Below are 21,483 nucleotides of genomic sequence, written 5' to 3' on the forward strand. Positions count from 1 at the left end.
AAGTTTTCATTGAAATCTCATTATTCATTTTTTTCTCTCCCTCAATTTTGCTTGAGTTTGAAGGTTAACATTACTGCGGCGGGAAGTTGGGAAATATTAATTTTCAGGGTAGTTTCTACCAAGTGCCATGCAAGCTATGTGTATAGGTGTGTCTCAACAAGTTCTATCTGAAATTGCACTTTTAACAAGGTTAACAAAGTTTAACACAGAGTGATAAATGCCGTACACAGTATCTGCACATTGCACTGGCTTGGCTGTAGGCAGTATACTACCATGAGATAAACTGGTCATTTTAAGATAGCTATACATCACTTAGTTATGCTAATTGTTACCATAATGTATATATATTTGCTTAATCAGCTTTTAATCGAGGTGTTACAGCAGGAGCTGTCATTGGCATTCTCACAGAACCAGGTAAGTAAAATGAACTAAGAAAGGAAATGATGTGTACAATATATTGATCATTTCAGAACGATGTCTTTTTATTAGTTTTTCCAGACCAGAAGTGGTGACAATTAAATTTTACCCGATTCTTGAGACTGGAATAATTTTTTTCTTGTTCACGTGCCTTCAGACCCCTTGTTCTTCACATTTATGTACTTGTACGGTACATGATATTGCTCCGTCAAACTAGAAAAAATTCCATTCCTAAGTATGTTGACACTGGTGTGTAGTTATGCCTTTGGCTTGATCTAAAATGTTTTTGAAGTCGAGAAAGATATAAATTCTGCTGTCACGAGTATGGGACAAAATAATCTGATTACCGAATAGGAGTCGAACTTATGACGCTCCTGGCCCTCTACAGGGAGACTCGTAGCGAGTTAGGCCACTTACAAGGTCCACATCCTTTCTGAAAGCGTTTGCAAATGTGCCCGTAAGTAAACTGTTTTCAGTAAAGTTTCATAGAAATAAAGGAAATTTTGTACTTGCATTTTATTCTAAAAACTTATCTCGCTATATATATACTGCTTGTAGTTTCACAACGTGATGGATTTGATTGAATCATTTGAGTTGATGGCTGTCAATCAACTCTACCAGAAATATCAACCAACATTGCCAGTCAGAGTGGACCCAACTGCATGGTAAACTTAAACATAGTTAATATTACTGTTATTAAAAGGTAATTCGCATTTGTTTTGGTTTGCATTACCACACTTGCACATGTAGCTATTGGTTTAAAAATCTCGCGCCCCTTTTTCATCTAGTCAGACGTAAAACCAAACTGATTGTGCCTCGCTCATGCGCGTTTTCCCGCACTTCACGTTTGCTACATGTATTTGCTTCAAATTTTGATTGGTTCATTGGATTGTATGTGTCTTTTGTGGTTGGCTAGAGTGATTACTTTAGTTTTGGCTTTATGACACTCGAAAGAAAACCACTCTTACCATTCAACACCCAAGAATGAATCACAGCTATATCAATACATTTTCAATCCATTATTCCATTGCGTCAACTTCTCTATAAATAAGGTTGAAACTAAACTTTAACAAAAAGCCTTTTTTTAAATAGATATATATCTTCCAAGTACAGTGTATGGTACTAAATATTAAACTTAAAATAAAATTTGCAGGTGGAAATACGCATACACGGCAATTTGCGAGGAGAAAATTAGATGCTGGTCATGGAGACGCATAAAGGAACACAGGTACAGACTAGCGAAGTAGTTTTAGTTTCTCCTGCCAAGTCTTCCTTGCCGTTGTTAAGGATCAGTCGACCTCATGATGTTTGTATAAGCCATTTATAGATAAGAATGGTAGTGCATCTGATTTGTCTGTCTACGATTGCGAGGAGCTAAACCAGATGAAAAAGCTCACAATATCTAAGGTGTTTACATGAACGTTACGAAAAGATCACAAGAGTTATTTTTATCATTATTTAATATTGCAGATTTTTGATCATATAACATGGACGGCGATTTTAAAATTATAACCAGACTTAAATGGAAGCTGATATTGGTTGTAATCTATGTACAGTCGAATCCCGATAACTCAAACCCTCAATAACTCGAACCTCCCGCTAACACGACCTTTTTTAATTCCCCTTTAGGCCATTTTCTTACTAATTTTACTCTCGATAACTCGAACTCCCGATAATTCGAACTATTTTCGATTTCCCTTGAAGGTTCGAGTTATCGGAATTCAACTGTAGTGATGAGGAGATTACGAGGTCACTGGTTGTCAGACAACTTCGTGTGCAAACAATTTGAGACAATCTTTGGTGGAAAGTGCTATTCAAATTCTGTAAAACGTTTTAACATTAAAAAAAAAAAAAAAACGTTTTCCCTGTTTTTATCAAGTTACACTATATAAAAACACGAGTGGAAGTCTGGGAGAACGAAAAATGACGTACGAAGGTGTACTTTTTCGAGTTCTCCCAAACTATCTTAATTGTTTCTATTTAAAAATTAGACAATGCGCCTGAGTTAACTGTGAGCGAATCGAATTGCCAACGAGGCGCAGTCTGGTTAAATTATTTATATATAAGAAATGAGGGCGAGTAGTTCAGTTCCAAACTAAGAGCAATGTGCAAGCTTCCAACATGCACCCTTGTCCAGTCAACGTTGAAAAATATTTTAAGGACATTCGCGATATAAACGTTTATGTGCATCCTACTGCACACTTAGTTTACATATAGGGTGGTGGTTTAACTTCGCTTGCAGTTTCTTCCCTTAAATTGTCGGTGATCCCCATTTTTTTTCGGGATTTATATAATTTTTGGATAAATCTCTAACGATTAACAGAAAATGAGCCAAATTTGAAAGTTATGATTTTTTCATTTTCTCTTTTCGCGTGCGATTGATCAGTTACATTTTGCAGCATTTTGCTGATTTGAACGTTTGCAAATCCGACTGTTAAACACAAGGTTTTCTCTAAGAGTCTCTAAAAGTAAAATACATTTGTTCAATAGACCCAATCAAACAAATTTGCACAAAGAAAGTTGGCCTGCATAAATTCATTTCAAATTTTTTGTTGCAAGAAGTCGCAGAGGTCATATCGAGTGACGAAGTCAAGTTTATCTAAACGAGCGCCACCTTTAAGATAGGCGTATCGCGGAAATGAATTCGGTGACCCCCATTTTTTACATTTCTGACAAAAGTAGCTCGTGAACAAGCATTGGTGAAAATTTAAGAAAAATTGCAATGTTGGAAGATTTTAGTACGAATGTTCTTAAAGTGCAAACCTTGGTAAATATTCAACTTGTGTTGGCACGTCGACCTGTTTTGCATGAGGTTGCAGGTAGTTTGTGTGTTTGGTTATAACCTCCTGTTTTTTTTTACATTCAAGCTAGAGAAGATGACCGCTTTGTGTTTTCACAATCTTGTGCAAACATGCAAGTTTGTTTGGGAGAACTCAGTAGTCCGTCTGTTTCTTTTGGGTGTACTTCTATTCTCTGAAGCTAACCATGAATAAAGCTTTGAAAACAATTGTCCATTTTTCTCTTTTTAGGAAAAAGTATAATTTGTACAAAGAACTTTGGAAAAGAAAGTTGAAGGGTTTGAGTGAAGATGAAGAGTCATATGTGTCAACCAGCATCCAGGTACTGGTATAAGGAATTGCTTTAATCTTCTACTCTCCAAAGAAAGTGTCATTAATCAAAACTGGTTGCCTGATTATTTCTCAATCCTCTTTCTTTTAGTCACTGGAGGATAAACTTGATATTCCAAGTATTTTGATTGCACGGAGACAAGCAGAATTAGAGGTAGTTTAACATGAGAATTTGAAGTACTTTAAGTACTGTAATATCGTAGGAAAAATCATAGTGTTTATGCAGTGCAACTGTTGATTCAGTTTCAGTTTGAAATTGTTTGTGATGTCATAACAGTTTTCATGGAAATCGTAAAATATTGTTAGTATTAAATTGATATCTTTTTGATCGGTAACAATAAATATATATTCATTGTAACCATGGTAACCAGACTTCGCCAGTTTGTGTAAGGGAATTTAAAGAACCTACATCTATTGTTCACAAAGAGTAGGGGATGTAGGCCCTGGTGTTGTGGTCTGGCCTATTTTCATGTCTCCATGGGTTGGGTGGTCGAGTGAGATCACTTAATGGACGGATAGCAGCTGCAGAAGGCACCTGATAAATAAAAGTGTTAATAATAGTTAAAGCAGTCGTTACATATACATATACATAAAACTTTATTTATCCTCGAATTTAATATAGCTAAGACAAGCTAGTTTTTTCGAGAAACAAGTGAAATATATATTAAAAAATAAAAATAAAATAAGTAAAATATAAATAACAATATTATTATATCCGTTAACTACTTACACATTAAAACTATATAAAAATACAAATTTACAAAGTTTGTTCTATTCACCCCCTCCCCAATGATAAAAAGTCTTAGCTCGTTTTGATGTCTTTTTCTTTTCATGGAGACAATATTTCGATTTTTTGTTTCACTTATTTTTTTTTGTCATGGCAAACTTTGCCCGTTTTCTCTTAAGAGTTATTCAGCGTTACATGTTTTGTTGTCCGATCTGAGTGGGGTCTAACTTGGAACTCAGAGTACTCAAACTATATTCAAACTTACAACGGACTGCAGTTGTTTTCTTGTGATTACCTTTATATTTCCTATTTTTAGTTGTGGTGTAATGTATCATTACCAATTTTAACCAGGTTCCTCCCAGCGAAAGGTTCAATCCAAGCAAAAAACACAAGTCAAAACCCTGGTGGTTGTGGCTGGGTATTGGTTCTGGAAGCGCTACTGACTATGAAGGAATTATGGATAAAGACAAGCAAGGTGCGTGAATGCATTGTGTTACCTTATTCTTACTAAATTTCGCGAGAAATCAAGAGCCCTATTTCGCGAGTACATAATTTCGCGATTTTGAGAGGAAGGTACAATTGGAGTGTATTAAATTTCGCGATTTTTATCTATTCTTCAATATGAAGCTTTGACCTCGAAACAAAGTCATCGTAAAAACAACAAGCAAAGCAATATACACGTAACAAAACATAAGGTGTTCAACAGTCTGATTACCTGATAGGTTTATCTACGACTGCAAGAGCGAGATTTTGAAGAGAAAAGAGAACAGTTCGAACAGTGCAACTGATAGAGTGGGAGATAACTAATGGACAAAATTCAACAAAAAAACTCCTAAACATGACATGTTTAGGACAGACATGTTGGAATAACTATGATAAAACACATCGAGTTTCATTGTTTTTTATATTTTCAGTACCATATTAAATTTCGCGATTTTAAACTTCGCCTGTCCTATATTTCGCGAGTATTAAATTTCGCAAATTTTTCAAAATCGCGAAAATCGCGAAATTTAGTACTCGCGAAATTAAGTGAGAATAAGGTACATAAAAAGAGCACTGCTATTGGGTTTAACTCCAACCTTTTATAATTAGCTGTAATGTAAGATTTTGTCACCTCTTTTGCTAACTAATAAATATAGAAAACAATTTGTTTTGGGAGTTCTTGTCTCAAGATATTTTAGAGTGAGTTTTCTGAAAATTAACAAATGTGAAAATTTGAGTTGTTAGGCTTTTAAGTTTGCTCAAGTTGTAAATTGATCTGCATTTTTACCATTGTTATCCATCCTCTTTTGCTAATAAAATGGCTTTGTTTGATTATGTTTCTTTAAAACGAAACAATTGATGTTTGAAAGATGTGCTTGTTTTTGAAATTTGTGTAACATTTGAGGATTATTTACTGATTGATTCATTACTGCGTTTCTTGTCTGTTCTTATCCTTGCTCCAAGAATCTTCTCTGGGTTCTCCAATTTTCATCCCTCCACAAAAGCCAATACTTCCAAATTCCAATTCGATCTCTATGACCCTACACTCAAGAACTACAATCCTGGACAAAACTGTTGAGACACTTGGCCAAATTTCCACAATTTAGGTACCACAGCTCATTCCCGCCTCCCCGGTTTCGTTGTTGCCAATGTTTTTGTGTTTTTTTTTAAAACAAAGCTGGGCTCTTACTTCGTGTAGAAGACACAGTTCACCTATAACATTAGAGAACAAAAGAACGAAAGAACGAGGAATAAAATAAAAACAATAGGTTTGCGAGGCATTGTTCTATTGTGACGTGTTCTGTGCTTCTACACCAAGTAGGAGCCCAAAGCTGGGTGAATTGTAAACCCCATGAAACAACATTGAGCAGGGCCTAGGGGGAGAGGGGATAGACTATTTTTTATCCGTTCGTAAGTCAAGACATTGCCGAAAAGTATGTGATATGTGTTTGTCTCAACTAGTTTTGTCGAGGATTGTTGCTCTTGACAGCGCTTCCGTGTTACATGGGTAAACAAAATTGCATTTACATTAACTGTTTTGTATTTTGTACAGAAAAAGAACTTTGGTCAAATCTGTCAGTTGCAGCACTTCCCGCCGAGGAAAAAGATAAGCTGTATAAAGCTATCGACTACAACGAAAGTGTACGAGTGAAATACCCCACGGAGGTGAGAAGAACACAATTGCCCTGTATTGCTTCTTAGATAATAAAATCTTTATTTCTGCAAAAAATCCAATCAGTGCTGTCTAAGATCAACTGTTTTCAACTGCCGATAGGTGTTTAAAATTTACTCACAGCCATATGTTTAAAAATCCTAGTATTCTAAAAAATGTGTTAAAACATGTGCAGTAATTTTTCCCGCTTAGGACTTCTAATACATAAAGATTCTGTCTTTTTGTGTTTCTATAATGGCACTAATGTACATGTAAAATATAACCCTTCACAATCTTACTTATCTATTTGGTCTATATAAATTTTACATTTGTTTTCCGTTGTGTTATTCTATTGCATTTTTTGCAGATCAAATTTGCTGTTAAGTTAACGTAATTTTTTCACCGTTTGGCCACCCATCGCAAGTCAACGCATTTTTTGCAGTTTACTTCAAATACTGAATTGCACCTCGTAGCATTTTAAATGACTTTTTTTCAAACTTGCGTGGACTTGCGACTAAACTTGCATGTCCGCTCGGCCACCCAACGGAAGTCTGTACGCAAGTTGAACTCACGTCTACTTGCGTCCACTTTCGTCCACTTGCGTTACCGTTTGGCCAGTGCTTTTTGTTCGTTTTCACTTACAGATTTATAGCTCCAATGTTTTTAAATATTTTTTAATTTTTATTCATTCACTGCAGTTCATAAAGTCAAGAATAACATTCAACCTCGACAGATGTACCTTAGTACTCTTTGACACAAAGAATAGGTGAGTAATACCCTTGTTGGTTATTTTGCAACAATTGTTTTCATTAAAGCCATGCAACTAGTTGAAATAAACTTTACAAGCTTGCTGTAATTGCATCAGTATACTTATTGTTCCTTATTGTCTCAAGCTTGTTATGTTAATTTTTTTTTTAGTGAAATAGCTCAGCTTGACACAGAAGGATTTGAGGCAACTTTGGAACACAGACCAGCTCAGGGAGCTTTTCGGTGAGTAAGCTAAATGAGTTACTTTTACTTAAAGGTGTAGCCTATTCCAGGCGTTCGGTTAGTTGGGAAGCGCGAAAAATGGCGAGCGAAAAAAAAAAATTAAGAGTGGGTGGCGGGGAGAAGAACGAGCCCCCTCTCCTTAGTCCCCTCGCCCTTTTCTCGCTCGCCGTTCCTCGCACCGCTTCCCAACTAACCGAACGCCTGGAACAGGCTATAAAAGGTGAAGTTACACTAGGTTATGTTAACAGTGTTTGGCCAACTTGTTTGGAGACTTTGTTGCGATGCAAGATGCTAAGTCCTCTAGCGTAACTTACCGTGAGATTAACATGCTACAATCCTCGGCGTACTTCTCACAATGATTGCGGTAATACACGCACTGTGTCTGCCATATCATATGTTAAGAAATGACCACTATAACAAAATTGGCCAACTTGACAAAAAACATTGTTTGACGAAAAGGGCGAAGTTGCTAAAATGTCAGATTTAAAGGTATTTGCAAATTGCAGCTAGTGCAAATAAATTTGCTTTAACGGCCCGATGAAAGTGAAAGGCTCCAAAACGGCCAAAAATCTTAAACATGTGGATTTGTTGTAATTATTTTGCCCGGCTAAAGTGTCAATCTTGTCCAAGTAATAAAACCGTTCAAATGTTACTAATTTAAGAACATTTCGCCAAAATCGGAAAATTAGTCAAATTAGTCGCAGCTGTTGAAACTACAAATTTCTAGTAAATAATAAAGATGGTAAATTTTAAGCTCGGTAATAAATAATAAAGATAAGATGTTCTACATGACACGAGCATGGGACAAAGAAAAAATTCTGAGTCCCCGACGGGAATCGAACCCATGGCCTCCCAGATACCGGTTGGGCGCTCTAACCAACTGAGCTACGAGAGACTCGTTGTGAGCTGGGCCATTTTACTAGGTTGATATGTGACACGCGTCCTGCATACTGCTAGGATCAGCAATGTCGAATTCATCAAGTTTTGTAGTAAATAATAAAGATGGTAAATTTTAAGCTCGGTAATAAATAATAAAGATAAGATGTTCTACATGACACGAGCATGGGACAAAGAAAAATTCTGAGTCCCCGACGGGAATCGAACCCATGGCCTCCCAGATACCGGTTGGGCGCTCTAACCAACTGAGCTACGAGAGACTCATTGTGAGCTGGCCCATTTTACTAGGTTGATATGTGACACGCGTCCTGCATACTGCTAGGATCAGCAATGTCGAATTCATCAAAGTTTGTAGTAAATAATAAAGATGGTAAATTTTAAGCTCGGTAATAAATAATAAAGATAAGATGTTCTACATGACACGAGCATGGGACAAAGAAAAATTCTGAGTCCCCGACGGGAATCGAACCCATGGCCTCCCAGATACCGGTTGGGCGCTCTAACCAACTGAGCTACGAGAGACTCGTTGTGAGCTGGGCCATTTTACTAGGTTGATATGTGACACGCGTCCTGCATACTGCTAGGATCAGCAATGTCTAATTCATCAAGTTTTGTAGTAAATAATAAAGATGGTAAATTTCCGTCGGGGACTCAGAATTTTTCTTTGTCCCATGCTCGTGTCATGTAGAACATCTTATCTTTATTATTTATTACCGAGCTTAAAATTTACCATCTTTATTATTTACTACAAAACTTGATGAATTCGACATTGCTGATCCTAGCAGTATGCAGGACGCGTGTCACATATCAACCTAGTAAAATGGCCCAGCTCACAACGAGTCTCTCGTAGCTCAGTTGGTTAGAGCGCCCAACCGGTATCTGGGAGGCCATGGGTTCGATTCCCGTCGGGGACTCAGAATTTTTCTTTCTCCCATGCTCGTGTCATGTAGAACATCTTATCTTTATTACAAATTTCTAGTTTGGCAATTTTGTCGAAATTTTGTCAAATTTGCCAAAACCGTGAACTTGGTACAACATTTATGTGAACGTTTAAAAAATTGGACGAAATTTTGTCAAATTGCAGTTGGGAATTTATCTGTTCCAGGTTGACGAAGTTTCGTCTAATTCACCAAGACCTTAATTGGGACCGTCTCTGCAAGTTTGTGGGCAATGGTGCAACAAATTTGCTTAAAGCAGCATGAAACACTACATAAGGCAGCAATATCTTTTCGTAATGTCTTTTATCAAAGAAGAACTTATTTACCTCGCCGAAATCTTGTCCAAATTTCGACTTTTTCCTAAATTACCATGAGATTTCTACATACTTACCGACATTCCACATCAAAGCACCTTCACATCATATGGGCAACCTAGTAAAAGTCTTGTCCAGATCTTGGTCTCTTCTAATCGTAGACAAGATCGAGGTACAATTATTATAGTTTTTATTATTGACAATAAGTCGGCAATCTCCACTCCTAGGCGATATCTTTGCACGTGTACCGAGGTGTTAAAAGCACCGAGCAATTAAGAATTAACACTACTAGTGAAAGTTTATTTTTTTTTCAAAATGAACTCACCTTATCTTGAGAATTTTCAAATATTTAACTCGTAATGTCATTCTTTATTTACACTCTTATTCATACGATTACCAATACAAAACTTTATGAACTCTAAATATATAAAAGAGAATGAATTCCATTCCATTCACACTGTAATTTGATTTTGTTTTTGTAACAAGGTTTCATGCCAAGATTAACAAATTTAAGATGCTTGGCTCTTCAGAAGACGACAAAGTAAACAAGCCGTGTCTTGTTTCATCCAAAACGTCTCTTAACAGTGAGTGGGAATGCTCAGTAAAAACACTTTACTGCCTTTTTTGTTGTGACAGTCCTTGGAAATTGGCGACCGTTCCTTTTTTCGTTTAATTTAGGGCTTGGTACAGCTTTAATAGAGTGTACATTGGAAACTAAGCCTCTTGAACTCAATGCAGACTATGCAGTATCCTTGAAGGTGGAACCCATTGAGGCAATCTATGATTCAGTAAGTTATGCATAAAATTATGTATGCCATCAATTGTTTTTAAACTTCTGCTTTTTTTGTAGTTTTGTACCTTTATGAAATATCAAACCCCGTTTGGATAAAGACTAGCTATTCCACTGAAAGAAGATTTTTGCTGGTTTGGTTAGACAAAGACTATTACTGTTTTTCATTTTTTGTCTTTTTTTTTCTTCTAATAGCACACCATTGATAAAATTGTTGCATTCTTCCACATGCCAGAAAACACCAAGCTTCAAGAGTAAGTGAATGTATCTTTGTCTTTGGTTACTGCACTAAATGAAACGCATAGGTAACTGTTTTACACACATGAGAGTTACCGGTTGTGGCACAACTTGCAAAAAAAACCGCTCGGGCTCGCCTGGCTCGCTGGCTCGCCAGCCTCGCCTCGCTATTTTTTGCAAGTTGTGTCCACAACCGGTAACTCTCATGTGTGTGGGGGTCGCAATGCCAAAACTCTCATGTGTGTGGGGCCCGCAAGGCCAGCCCTTTTGTGTGAAAGGAGGAAAATGTGAGTGGCTTTCACATTCCTAACTTCCTGAAGCAGATTCGCCGGACCCGACAGTGTACCAATCGTTGTATGGCGCCATTGTATTAAATTACAACCAACCTTTAATTGCTGTGCCAGAAACAATTCCTATTGAACAAATGCTCTTATTGAGTAAACGAAGATGGGAAGAGGGAGAACTGGAGAAATTAACTTGAGTGTAAAGAAAAACTTGAAAAGATCTCATGGAAAAGCGTTTACAACCTACAAAAAAACTAAAGAAAATGAAAAACAAATAACAATCTTTTTAACAGACGAGCTGATTGAAAAATTAAAAAAATTAGACAGCAGTGTTGTCGCAAACGTTTTAACAAGCTAAACAAGACTTGCACGCTCCGGTGAGTGCATAAATTATTGCAGCAACACAGAAAGTCACAACAATGACTTTGATTGCGTGGGTGTATTGCTGTCAAGAAACGGAAAACCCCCTTGACGTAATCTAATTGTTTTTTTTTTTAGGAGTTTTTAGAGGACAGAGCTCAGTTATAGAAATGCCGTCATGGGTGCATTTTTAGAATATAAACCGATAAATAGAAATGGCGTCAGGGATGTATTTTTTAAGCAAACACCATAACCAAATTTTGGAACCTAAAAGCCAAAAAAATAATATTTTATAAGATAGATCATATTAAATTGAACTGTTTTAACAACCAGACAATTGAAAAAAAAAATCCTGTGTAAAATTATTTTTGCTTATACAGCACATTCCAAATCGCACAATAGAAAGGACATTCCAAATCGCACCACACATTCCTGTTCGCTTGTGATTTTTTTTTTCACGAAAAAAAAATTTTTTTAAAAACGCTGAAAATCAATGGCGAATCGGCATGTTTGGCATGTGTGTGTGACGTACCGGAAGTCCAGAATATTCTAAAGCGACATGATTGTAAACAAGCCGATGTGTTAATCAAGCTTTAAACGGCTAAAGCAAAAAATTCGATAATCAACTTGCAAAAGATCAGAAATTGAAAGAAAAGACTCCTGATTAAAACAGTCGTAGAGAGGGAATTTGACAAACACCACAGCCGGTGTTTGTCATTGGCGATGAGTCATGATATTACACCGTCTAAAAATATCATTCGGGTAATACCCCGACTTTGTACACCCACGCACGCAAACACACAAAAAAATTTGCATGCCGCTGTGGGTCACGCAATTTCTCGCTGTTCGCTTCAACTTAATTGTATTTTTTGCACACTCAGATTTAATCCTTTCGACTCGGCTGAAAGTCACTTTAAGTGCGCTGTAACCTTTTATTTTGCCTCGTTCAGGCAATTAACAACATCGCGGGTTATGTATCGAATATTTTTTTGACACTCGGGCGTGAAATATTCAAACACAAAGTAAACGACAAGATGAGCGCAGACAATCATTCTTTTATAAAATGAAAAAATGTTTTATTGGACTGAAATTTTATTTCGAAATGTCGGTGGCACTTTCGAGAAGTTTTTTTTCCAATCTTTTGCGTTCTTCTCTCTTGATTTCTTCCCGAATTTTTCCGATGTCTGGCTGGAGTGAATTTGTTTGTTTTTTTGCAAAGTTTGAGCGTAAAGTATCTTTAAGTTGGCGATAATTTTGCATTTCTCGTGTGATCAGTTGAAACTCTTTGTCAGAAACAAGATTATCATTCAGAGCTTGTGAGACAGAGCTGTTTATCGAGTCATGTTTTGCAACAGCCAGAGCGAGGATTCTTGAGTGCTTATTAACTTTACGTTCAAGCTTTTTGTTGATAACTGACAGGCCAGTGGAAGCTGCGCCAGATATACCTGCTACTGCTGCAACAGGAACGCCGATAACAATTCCAACACCAGTAAGTGAAGTGGCAACAGCTCCAGAAGACAGAGCTGCCGTCACGGCGCCAAGACAGACCACGGAATAGTGAATAACTTTCCGGACTTTTTTATATTTTTTTAACACAAGCCTGTAATGCTCAGCTTCAGCGGATATTTCTTTTTCAATTTTACTTATTTCAGTCAGCCGAAAATTCTCGGCATTTGTTGGGAGGCTTGGATAAAGTTGTGTTTCTTCGCGATCACCATAAGCAGGGGCACTCGGGAGAACATTAGCAGATGACATGGTCTCGTATACATAAAAGTTATTTTTGTATTTAATTTAATTCAATTCCAACTCATATGTAAGATTTGTGCCGTTAAAATCGAATGGCTTTCCATTCTCATCTCTAATCGAAAGAGTCAGAGATGATACATTTTCTTCAGCAGAAACGTCGCGCAAGACGTTAAAATGTGTATTTTGGTAATAAACTTTTTCATACGGTTTTCCACGTATGTCAAAAAACGCTAAAAGGCTTGATGGCTTACCATTTAGCAAGCTTTGTTGCTTGTCGATAAGGTCACAGTTGATGAAGTAATTTTTAGGATTTGAAACATTATTTACCTCAATTGTTTCAAAAAATTCCTTTTCAATACTTGCGTAATTCTCAAACCCAGGCAAATTAAAGAACTTAATAAGACTTTCGTTCAGTCCAAAAGCTTTTAAATTGGGCTCTTTTGCTTTTATTATCAATGAACGACCTGCAATGCCTTTTGTTACAGAAAACATGTTTTTCTCTGGAAATCCTTTTTCAAAAATACTCCCAATGTCATCGAGTGAGAAGTTTCCTTGCCTTATATAACGCGCCTTCTCTTCCTTGTTCACTTGTTTATAAAAAACTATTCCATCCTTTTCCAAACTATTCCAGCTGTTGTAAAGAGAACAACTTAAAAGCCGGATATAGCTTGGTTTTGGAATAGGCTGGTCAAAATAAACAGTGTTCGGATTTTCTTTTGTGGTAACAGTCAGCACAACCATTTTTATATTAAATAAAAATAAAAAATGTTTAATATAAAAGAGGACCATGGATGCAAAAACAAGAGGTTTTATGAAGTGGATGAAAACCCCAGAAGCAACTACAATTTCTAAAGCGGCAAAAGACAATGCATGGAAACCTTTTCTTGCAAAATATCCAAACGCTGACCGAACAAAATTTGTTGCACAGGTTGAGTTCGCGTACAACCACACAGCAACGGCAGACATTTATTACAAGGCAGGGCAAGGCCATTTGATAAATGTTTTTGGCTCTGACAGCAAATATTGGAGCCCAGAGATGAAAAAAGCACTGGGGGTGAATCAAATTTCAGGCGGTTTTCCACAACAGCTGTCACCAAGCGGCGCAAAAGGCTCATCTTTGCCAATTCCAGCTGTTGGATTTCACGAAGCCGCACCAAGTTTGAAAAAAATATTTAACAGCCAAATAAACATCTACGTCACACCAGACCAATATTTCACAACGAAATTAAGAGAGATTTTTCAAAAAACAAAACTGAAGCATACATCAGGAAAAGAGTCAAAAAGGTGGCTTGCTAGCCAAAATATGGCCTATTGGCCACAGCAACTTAACTTTGCGGTATGGTGCGCGACAACAGGCTGCGGTATAAGTCGAGATATTTTCGATGAAGAGCACTCAGCTCTTAGCTTGCCACCGATTGTGCGTAATTTTTATCTTTTTCACGTTTATTTCACGATAAGGCGAATATTGTTTCAGATGGGGGGAATTCAGAGCGTAAGCGCCTTGCCAGGCGACCCCACTTTTAGCCAGTTCGACAACAAGTACGACGTGGCTTCTTACAAAAGAATATGCGCTGAGTTCGGTGTCGACCCGTCAAGCGATTTCCGTTTCACAACAGGCGCAAACCACGGACTTGGTAACGTTTATATCTGGATTACTAACATTGGACCAAACAAAACTGGAGCAAAATACCCCGATTACGATAAATTTTCGGATGAAGGTGGAACTGCAAGCAAAGGTAACTTGATTCAATACATCGAGCCAGACGACGCTGCATATGCACAGGCAGACTGGTTTTGTCCTAACGGCACTGAAGGGCTTACTCAGGCAGGTTTGTCGAGAGTAAACCAGTCGATAGAGGCTTTTGTCTACTGTATTCTCGGTTCGCAGGTGAACGTTCGAAGTAGCATACTTGGAACAGGCGGCCGTGCAAAGGAAGCGCAAAGTGAGTTCCTCGTGTTGGTTGAAGACGCTATAAGGCAACCTGATCTGGCAAAGTCGGTCCAAAGATACCAACTAGCCATCGACGAAGCTAAGGTTCGGCTTAACCTTGCAGTCTGCCCAGGTGCCTGGCTGATGCCCGCTCGTATGGTGATAAACACAGAAAGCGTTGTTGGTTACAATAACCAGCTTAAGCAGGCTGTTGTTGGGATGAAATTAGGAGTGAATGATGAGGTTAATAAAGCTACAAAAAAAGCAGCTCTTAAACTGATGGCCGGAGGAAAATCAAAAATCAACCCACCAAACAGCCACCCTTCAAATCCTATACACAAGAGCGCCACAGCAAAAAAAAATCAGGCACCCGCCGCAAGCGCTGCTGAAACACCAGCTAGCAACGCGCAAAGCGCTAAAGCTACGAAGGCCGTAGCCAATGATTCACACGAAATAAACAAAGCAACTGTTGCTGTTGGCGCGGTTGGAGCAGCAGCTTTGCTCTACACCCTTATGCGTTAACGTCTCTTTTTGATGTATTTTTCAACAAGAAAAGCAACCACAGCAAGGATAAGCAGCCAGGTGTGCTCTGCAAGAAATCCAATTACTTGACCAGCGGTTTTGAAAAGAAATTTCGCAATCGAACCAATGAGACCAGGCAGAGCTGATGCTACCTTTGAGCCAATATCACTTAGGCCTTTCCCCAACGCTTTGCCGGTTGCCTTCAACGCGTTTGTAATGGCTCCAATAACAGAACCAATCGTGACACCAGCAGCCAGAAGTATTGCTGTTAATGTCACGCCATGTTTTTTGAAGATCTCTTTGATCCTCTCACGAAGTGGAAGCGCCCTTTCTCTTTCTGCAATCTGCGTTTGTAAACGCCCGAGCTCCTCGGTTCTTTCCGCAACTCTTTCTTCCGCGGCTTGTTTGTCAGTGGGGGAGGCATTCTCATCCTCTATAACAGCTTGATCTTCCTCGTTTTGTTGCTTCAGCTTGGCTTCTTTCTCTTTTAGATCATCCAACGCTCTTGTGTCGTTGAGCCTTTCTTGCAAAGTGTTTCTTCTGCTCTCTATGGCAGCGAGGCTTGCCCTTAGTTGGTCGACTCGTGTTTGTTCTTCTGCCTTCTGCTTAGCTTGTTTTTCAAGAGCAGCAACTTCTTTTTTTTTGTTTTCAAAATCCTTTTCAAGATTTTTTTTCAGTTGCTTAAGTCTGCGCAATTCTGATTCATTTTCAACATTTGACCCAAGTTGTTCCATCTTGGCATCTATTCGCTCGATTCTTATTCTGAAATCTTCTACTTCTTGGGTGGCTTTTTCTTTCTGCATGTCAATTGTTTCTGCCTGTTGTATTTGACTTTCAGCTTCTCTTAATCTTGGTCTCATTTCTCTTATTTCTTCATTGTCTTGAGCAATCAGAGATTCCGCTTCTGGCCCAAGGGGGGCTTTAAACTTGTTTGTGAATTTTTTGAGAAGGCCAGTTCCGTCTTTTTTGAAAATTTCGGTCTCGCCACCTTTTGATCCAAAGGATACAATTGTAGTTTCATTGCCACTCTTTTTGCTAAAACCTATTGGGCCTAATTTTGCGAAGTTCACTTTGGGGAATTTTCTTTTGATAAAATCTTTAGCTCTGTCAATCATTGCCGGTTTGTCATCTTGATGAATAAAGCTTCCCAAAAAAGGTGTTTCTTCGTAGGATGTGTCTGGCAGCCCGCTCTGTTCGTGCTGCATCGTTTGCATTTCATGTTGTTCACCCCCATGGTAGGGTGTGGATGCCTCCCCGGGCTGAAATGGTCGGGTTGTGTCGACCTCTTGTTCCTCTTCATCATCGTTATCACTGTTGTGGTCAAGATCTTGGTCCAAATCAGGGTCCTCGAATCCAAAATCACCACCACCTGTTGCCATCGCTTAATTTATATATATATATTTTTAAATTAAACTTTTCAATTTAACAATAAAACCAATCGAGAGATGGCTGCTGTTCAAGAAAACCTTCGACCGGGACGCACAGAGAAAATACTCGGCGCACTGAAAGCCGAGCGCGCGGTAAAACGAATCACTTTTGACCGCACAGAAGCCAATCCAGAGGAAACGTTGTATGTTTCAGTGCCCAAGCTGAACGAAAACGAGGTCATTGTGCCTGGCTCGCTGGCGCTGCGCTTCAACATCGACTTGAGCGGAGGCCATGCCAACAACTTTCTGGTTGACAACGTCAGCCGAGCTCTGGTCGACGATTTTGTTGTAAAGTACGAAGGCACCGTCGTGCAGGACACGGTTGGCTATGGCATCTACAAAATATTTGAGGATTTTTTCCTTTCGCAGGAGGAGCGCGACGACAGGGTGCCAGAGGGCATTCAGAGCGAGGACCTTAACAAAATTCGCTCAAATGCTGGCGATAAGAAAACTTCAGGAGTCGAAGCAGAAAAAAAGCTGAATGAGCTATATGGTAATAAATACCGCATCCGTCTGGATCACCAGATTTTAACTGACCATGGGGCATTTTATCCTCAGGCACTATACAACGATCTTGTGTTCGAACTGAAGCTCGCGGCAGCCGAACATGTGGTCAGAGGCTCAGATACAACAAAACTGAAATACAAGTTGACAAACATCCAGCTGGAGTACGAGATGATAAGAAGCAAGGAAATTGCAGATGAAGCGTTCAGCGCTTATTCGGGCGGCAAAGAGTTCGCTTACGACCACATCCAGCGTGTTAAAGTGGTGACTTTTGCAAAAGGCTCCGACACACGTCTTAATCTAAGGGTCAACCCGCAGAGGAGGTCCATGAAAGGTATCTTGCTCCTATTTATTGAGCAATATAACAAAGGTGCAAGGAGCTCGGAAAAGTACATTAACCCGGACCTTACAAAAGTAAGCATCACTGTCAACGGCTCGCCAAACATGCTGTACAACAACGGCATCGAAGGAATGGACATTTGGGGAGAAGTTAAAAGATTCTACATGAAAGAAAAAAATAAAACGCAGCACATGACTCTGCAAAAGTTTTACACAGAAGACAAGTTTGGCCTTCTTATTGATCTGCGTTCCATGGCTGACCACTCGATGCACGGAAGCGGCACGCGCCTTGTGAACACAAAGGACGGTGTCCAGCTTGAGCTAGAGAGGAAAGCAAGCGGCTCAGGTAATTTGAACTGCCACATTTACGTAATCAGCGACGCCCAAATGAATATACTTGGCAGGCAGTTAGAATCTGTGCTTTTATAATTTTTTCTTTGAAAAAGTGTACCTTAGGTACATATACGAACGAAGATGGATCCTGCCAATATACCCTTCAACGCCCTCATTGTGGGACCAACGAACTCAGGAAAAACAAGATACGTGGTCAATCAGCTTTGTGGCCCTTTCCGAGGCAAGTTTGACTACATCGTGCTCATCTGCCCGACTTTCGAGCACAACAAGACTTATTATCGCTTTGCTGAGGAAGATATTCGATTTTTTGTTTTCATTTGCGAGCAGCACGAGGTGGAATCTTGGTTAAGGCTTTCAAGATTTCTTTTTGAGGGTACGAACACGCTTATCATCCTCGACGACTGTGCTGCTTCGAAAGATGTAAAAGGAAGAACAGGGGAGTTGGTGAATCTTGCTTTCTCTGCTCGCCACGCAGGCTTGAGCATATGGGTGTTAACTCAAAAATTGACAAGCATAACATCCTCATTCCGCGAAAATGTTGCGGCAATCGTTTTCTTTTACACCCCCTCTGCCAAGACCACGAAGGCAATCTTTGAGGATTACGCTGGCGAACTTGCCAATGAGGATTACAAAGAAATCATTTTAAAGCTAAAAAAAAATAAGTTTTCGCATCTTGTCATTTCTCATCGCCACCCTTACGGCACAAAATTTTCTTATTGAACATATTTTTTAGAGTAATAAATGGCTGACCCGTTCGCAACTTCTCCTCCCGAGAGCGTCAAGGGCGCTGCAAGTGAACAAGAATTAGCTTCCGTAATGGAACTGCTAGGAGCTGAACCAGAAAGTACAGAAAGCGCTATGGCACTCATTCAAGGCCCTGACATTCCTGCTTTGCGTGAACAGCTTGCAATCCTTGTTTCAACAGGAAAAGCCAAAGAAGCAATCGGTGTGCAACTGACACACGAGCAGGTGAAGCGCTTGACAGATAAAGAAGTTGAAAAGTACTTAAAGAGATATGAGGCATACGTTGGATCCAAAACAACCGACAGCTTGATTGACAGCTTTATTTTTCTTGTTACTAAAGTCGTTGGTATGGCCGTAAATATCAAGGACGTCAATGATTATCAGAAGGAACTCAAAAACGACTACATCATCAGCAAAGAGCTGTCCACTTTGGCAGGCGGTCTGGCTTTGAAATGCGGCCGCTTTCTTGCCGTTGCAAATGCTGCGCTCATCACAACAAAGCACATTGATTTAAACGAAGCCGCGCCAGGCGCGGGGACGTGCGCAGCACGCGTCAAAGACGCCCAAGGGGTCCCGACAAAGTTGCAAACCAAAGGGACTCTTGAGTCCCAGCGCCATGGCGCTGAAACACCAACTACTGAAGATTTTTCTGAGCAATGCTAAGAAAATGCTAAGTAATTACTGAACAATGCTTAGCAATTGCTTAGCAAAAAAGTTTGCTGAGCATTGTTCATTTAAATATTATTTTTTTCTAATTATATTATGGCCGAGCTCGAACAAACTCCGATCGCTCAAGAAGAACAGAAACAAGTTACTTCAACAACTCCAGCAACAAAGCCTGCCAAAAATCCAAAGCGAGTTGCTGCTGGCAAGCTTGCAGCTGAAAAAACAAAACAGGCTCGTGAAGCACAGAAAAAAGCTGCTGTTGAGGCTGCTGCAATAATTGCAAAAGAAAAGGAAAAGAAATCTGCGGCTGCAAAGCGAAATGTAACACCACCGGCCGTAACGGAACCAGCTCCGCCCGAGGCTCAGCCGCAATCAAGCGGTCTCACCACAAATCAATGGATATCTTTGCTTGGTATCGGCGGTGCAATCGTTACAACTTATGTGAAACGCGAAGACATCAAAGCCTTTGTCAACGAAAAAAGAAGTCCAACATTTAAAGCTCCGCCAACTCTTATAACTGATGACACACCAGTTACAGCAGAAAGTATTGGAAGGGTTGCAACGCGTTCTTCAGACACGCCTTCGACAATCCAAAATGCCATTAGACCTCGCAAACAAAGAGGAATCCGTCCGATGGATTAAAAAATTTCTTTTGAACATTTATTTTTCATTTATTATACCGACAATGTCCCTTGGTTTTATTCTTGACAACCTTGTTAAAGGTGCAGCTATGGCTGGTATTGCATTACTTTGGTTTGAATTTTCCAAAACTTGCGTTAAAACCGCTATTCGGGTGCAAAAGGATGAGGATACAATTTTTAAAAGAGGTATAAAAAAAACAAAAGAAGTTGAATCTGGTGAAGAAGTTGCAAACTTTGCTTCGCAAAACGGTGAAGAATAAACAAAAAAATTTTTCAATTGAATATTTTTTATTATTTTATACTGAACCGCCATGTCCGACAACAAGCTCGTGAAAACGCTCATGGATGCCGCCACCATTACAGGTCTCGCCGCCGGAATCGGCTGGGCTGCCAAAAAAGTTGTAAAAGAAAACTTCACATCCGACCCAAGCAGCAGTTTTATGAACTATGTAAAGTTCACAGCCGTCATGGCTGGCAGCGTTGCACTTAAACAGTATCTCGAGGACCAGAAAATTCTCCCCACCAATTAAAAAAAAATATCATAATATAAGAACAAAAACACACAATGGCAAGCGTAGCGATTATGGCTGGCGGAGCTATCTTGAACGCTGCTGCTTTCATTGGCGGCAACTATCTTGCTCGAGCTTTGGGTGGCGGAGATGACGCCGCTTTGAAAGAAAAAGAAAGACACGACAAAGCTCTCGAGGCTTACCAGGCAGCTTACGCGAAGTACTCTCGCGACCGCACGAAGCTTCTCGACTGGATCGAAACCAACAATGAGATCAAACAGCAAGCGAAACAGAACTTTACGAACACAGACTACGCTTTCAAACTCTACAACCAGGCACATCCTGACAAACAAATGATTCCTCCGAAAGAACCCAAGTTCTCTGATTTTTATCAGCCAAGCGAGCAGCAGAAACAAGGTGAACTGATGTTCGTTGGCGCAGGCGCTCTTGCTCTTGGGTACGCTGCCTTTCGGTTTCTTTAAACGTTTCTTTTTTTTCTTGTATACGCATGGATGCAAAGATCTCGAAAGTCTACTATAGCCCCCAGGGCTACTGGAAGGGAATTGCAGCGATAAAAAAATTAGCCGAGGTGGCCAAGGTTTCCGAAGATGCCGCAAAAAAGTGGCTAGTTAAGCAGGCCCTTTGGCAGATCTACCTTCCGGCACCACGATACGTTCCTCGCCCAAAATTCGATGTTTCTACCCCTAACGCGGTCCACCAGGCGGACCTTCTTTTTCTGCCACACGACAAACTGCCGCGAGGGCGAAAAGTTTACAAATACGCGCTGACTGTTGTTGACGTTGCCAGCCGTTTCAAAGAGGCCGAGCCTTTGTCCTCCAAAGATTCAACTGAGGTTGCAAAAGGTTTTCAGACAATTTACAGGCG

General features: G+C 39.6%; 1 protein-coding gene across 1 annotated transcript in view; it reads left to right on the forward strand.

Moving 5' to 3' along the window:
- Positions 1–21,483, forward strand: part of LOC144657843 (intermembrane lipid transfer protein VPS13C-like) — a 113,465-nt gene that overhangs the window by 14,323 nt on the left and 77,659 nt on the right. The window contains exons 13-24 of the mRNA XM_078518204.1: positions 361–414; positions 976–1,082; positions 1,571–1,645; positions 3,447–3,537; positions 3,637–3,699; positions 4,624–4,747; positions 6,308–6,420; positions 7,105–7,172; positions 7,325–7,396; positions 10,032–10,129; positions 10,224–10,333; positions 10,531–10,589. Of these exons, the coding sequence (XP_078374330.1) occupies positions 361–414; positions 976–1,082; positions 1,571–1,645; positions 3,447–3,537; positions 3,637–3,699; positions 4,624–4,747; positions 6,308–6,420; positions 7,105–7,172; positions 7,325–7,396; positions 10,032–10,129; positions 10,224–10,333; positions 10,531–10,589 (1,034 nt within the window). The remainder of the gene's footprint in view (positions 1–360; positions 415–975; positions 1,083–1,570; positions 1,646–3,446; positions 3,538–3,636; positions 3,700–4,623; positions 4,748–6,307; positions 6,421–7,104; positions 7,173–7,324; positions 7,397–10,031; positions 10,130–10,223; positions 10,334–10,530; positions 10,590–21,483) is intronic.

Source organism: Oculina patagonica, chromosome 6 (assembly GCF_052425735.1).
Source record: "Oculina patagonica isolate OP01 chromosome 6, crgOcupat, whole genome shotgun sequence".
Classification (NCBI taxonomy): domain Eukaryota; kingdom Metazoa; phylum Cnidaria; class Anthozoa; order Scleractinia; family Oculinidae; genus Oculina; species Oculina patagonica.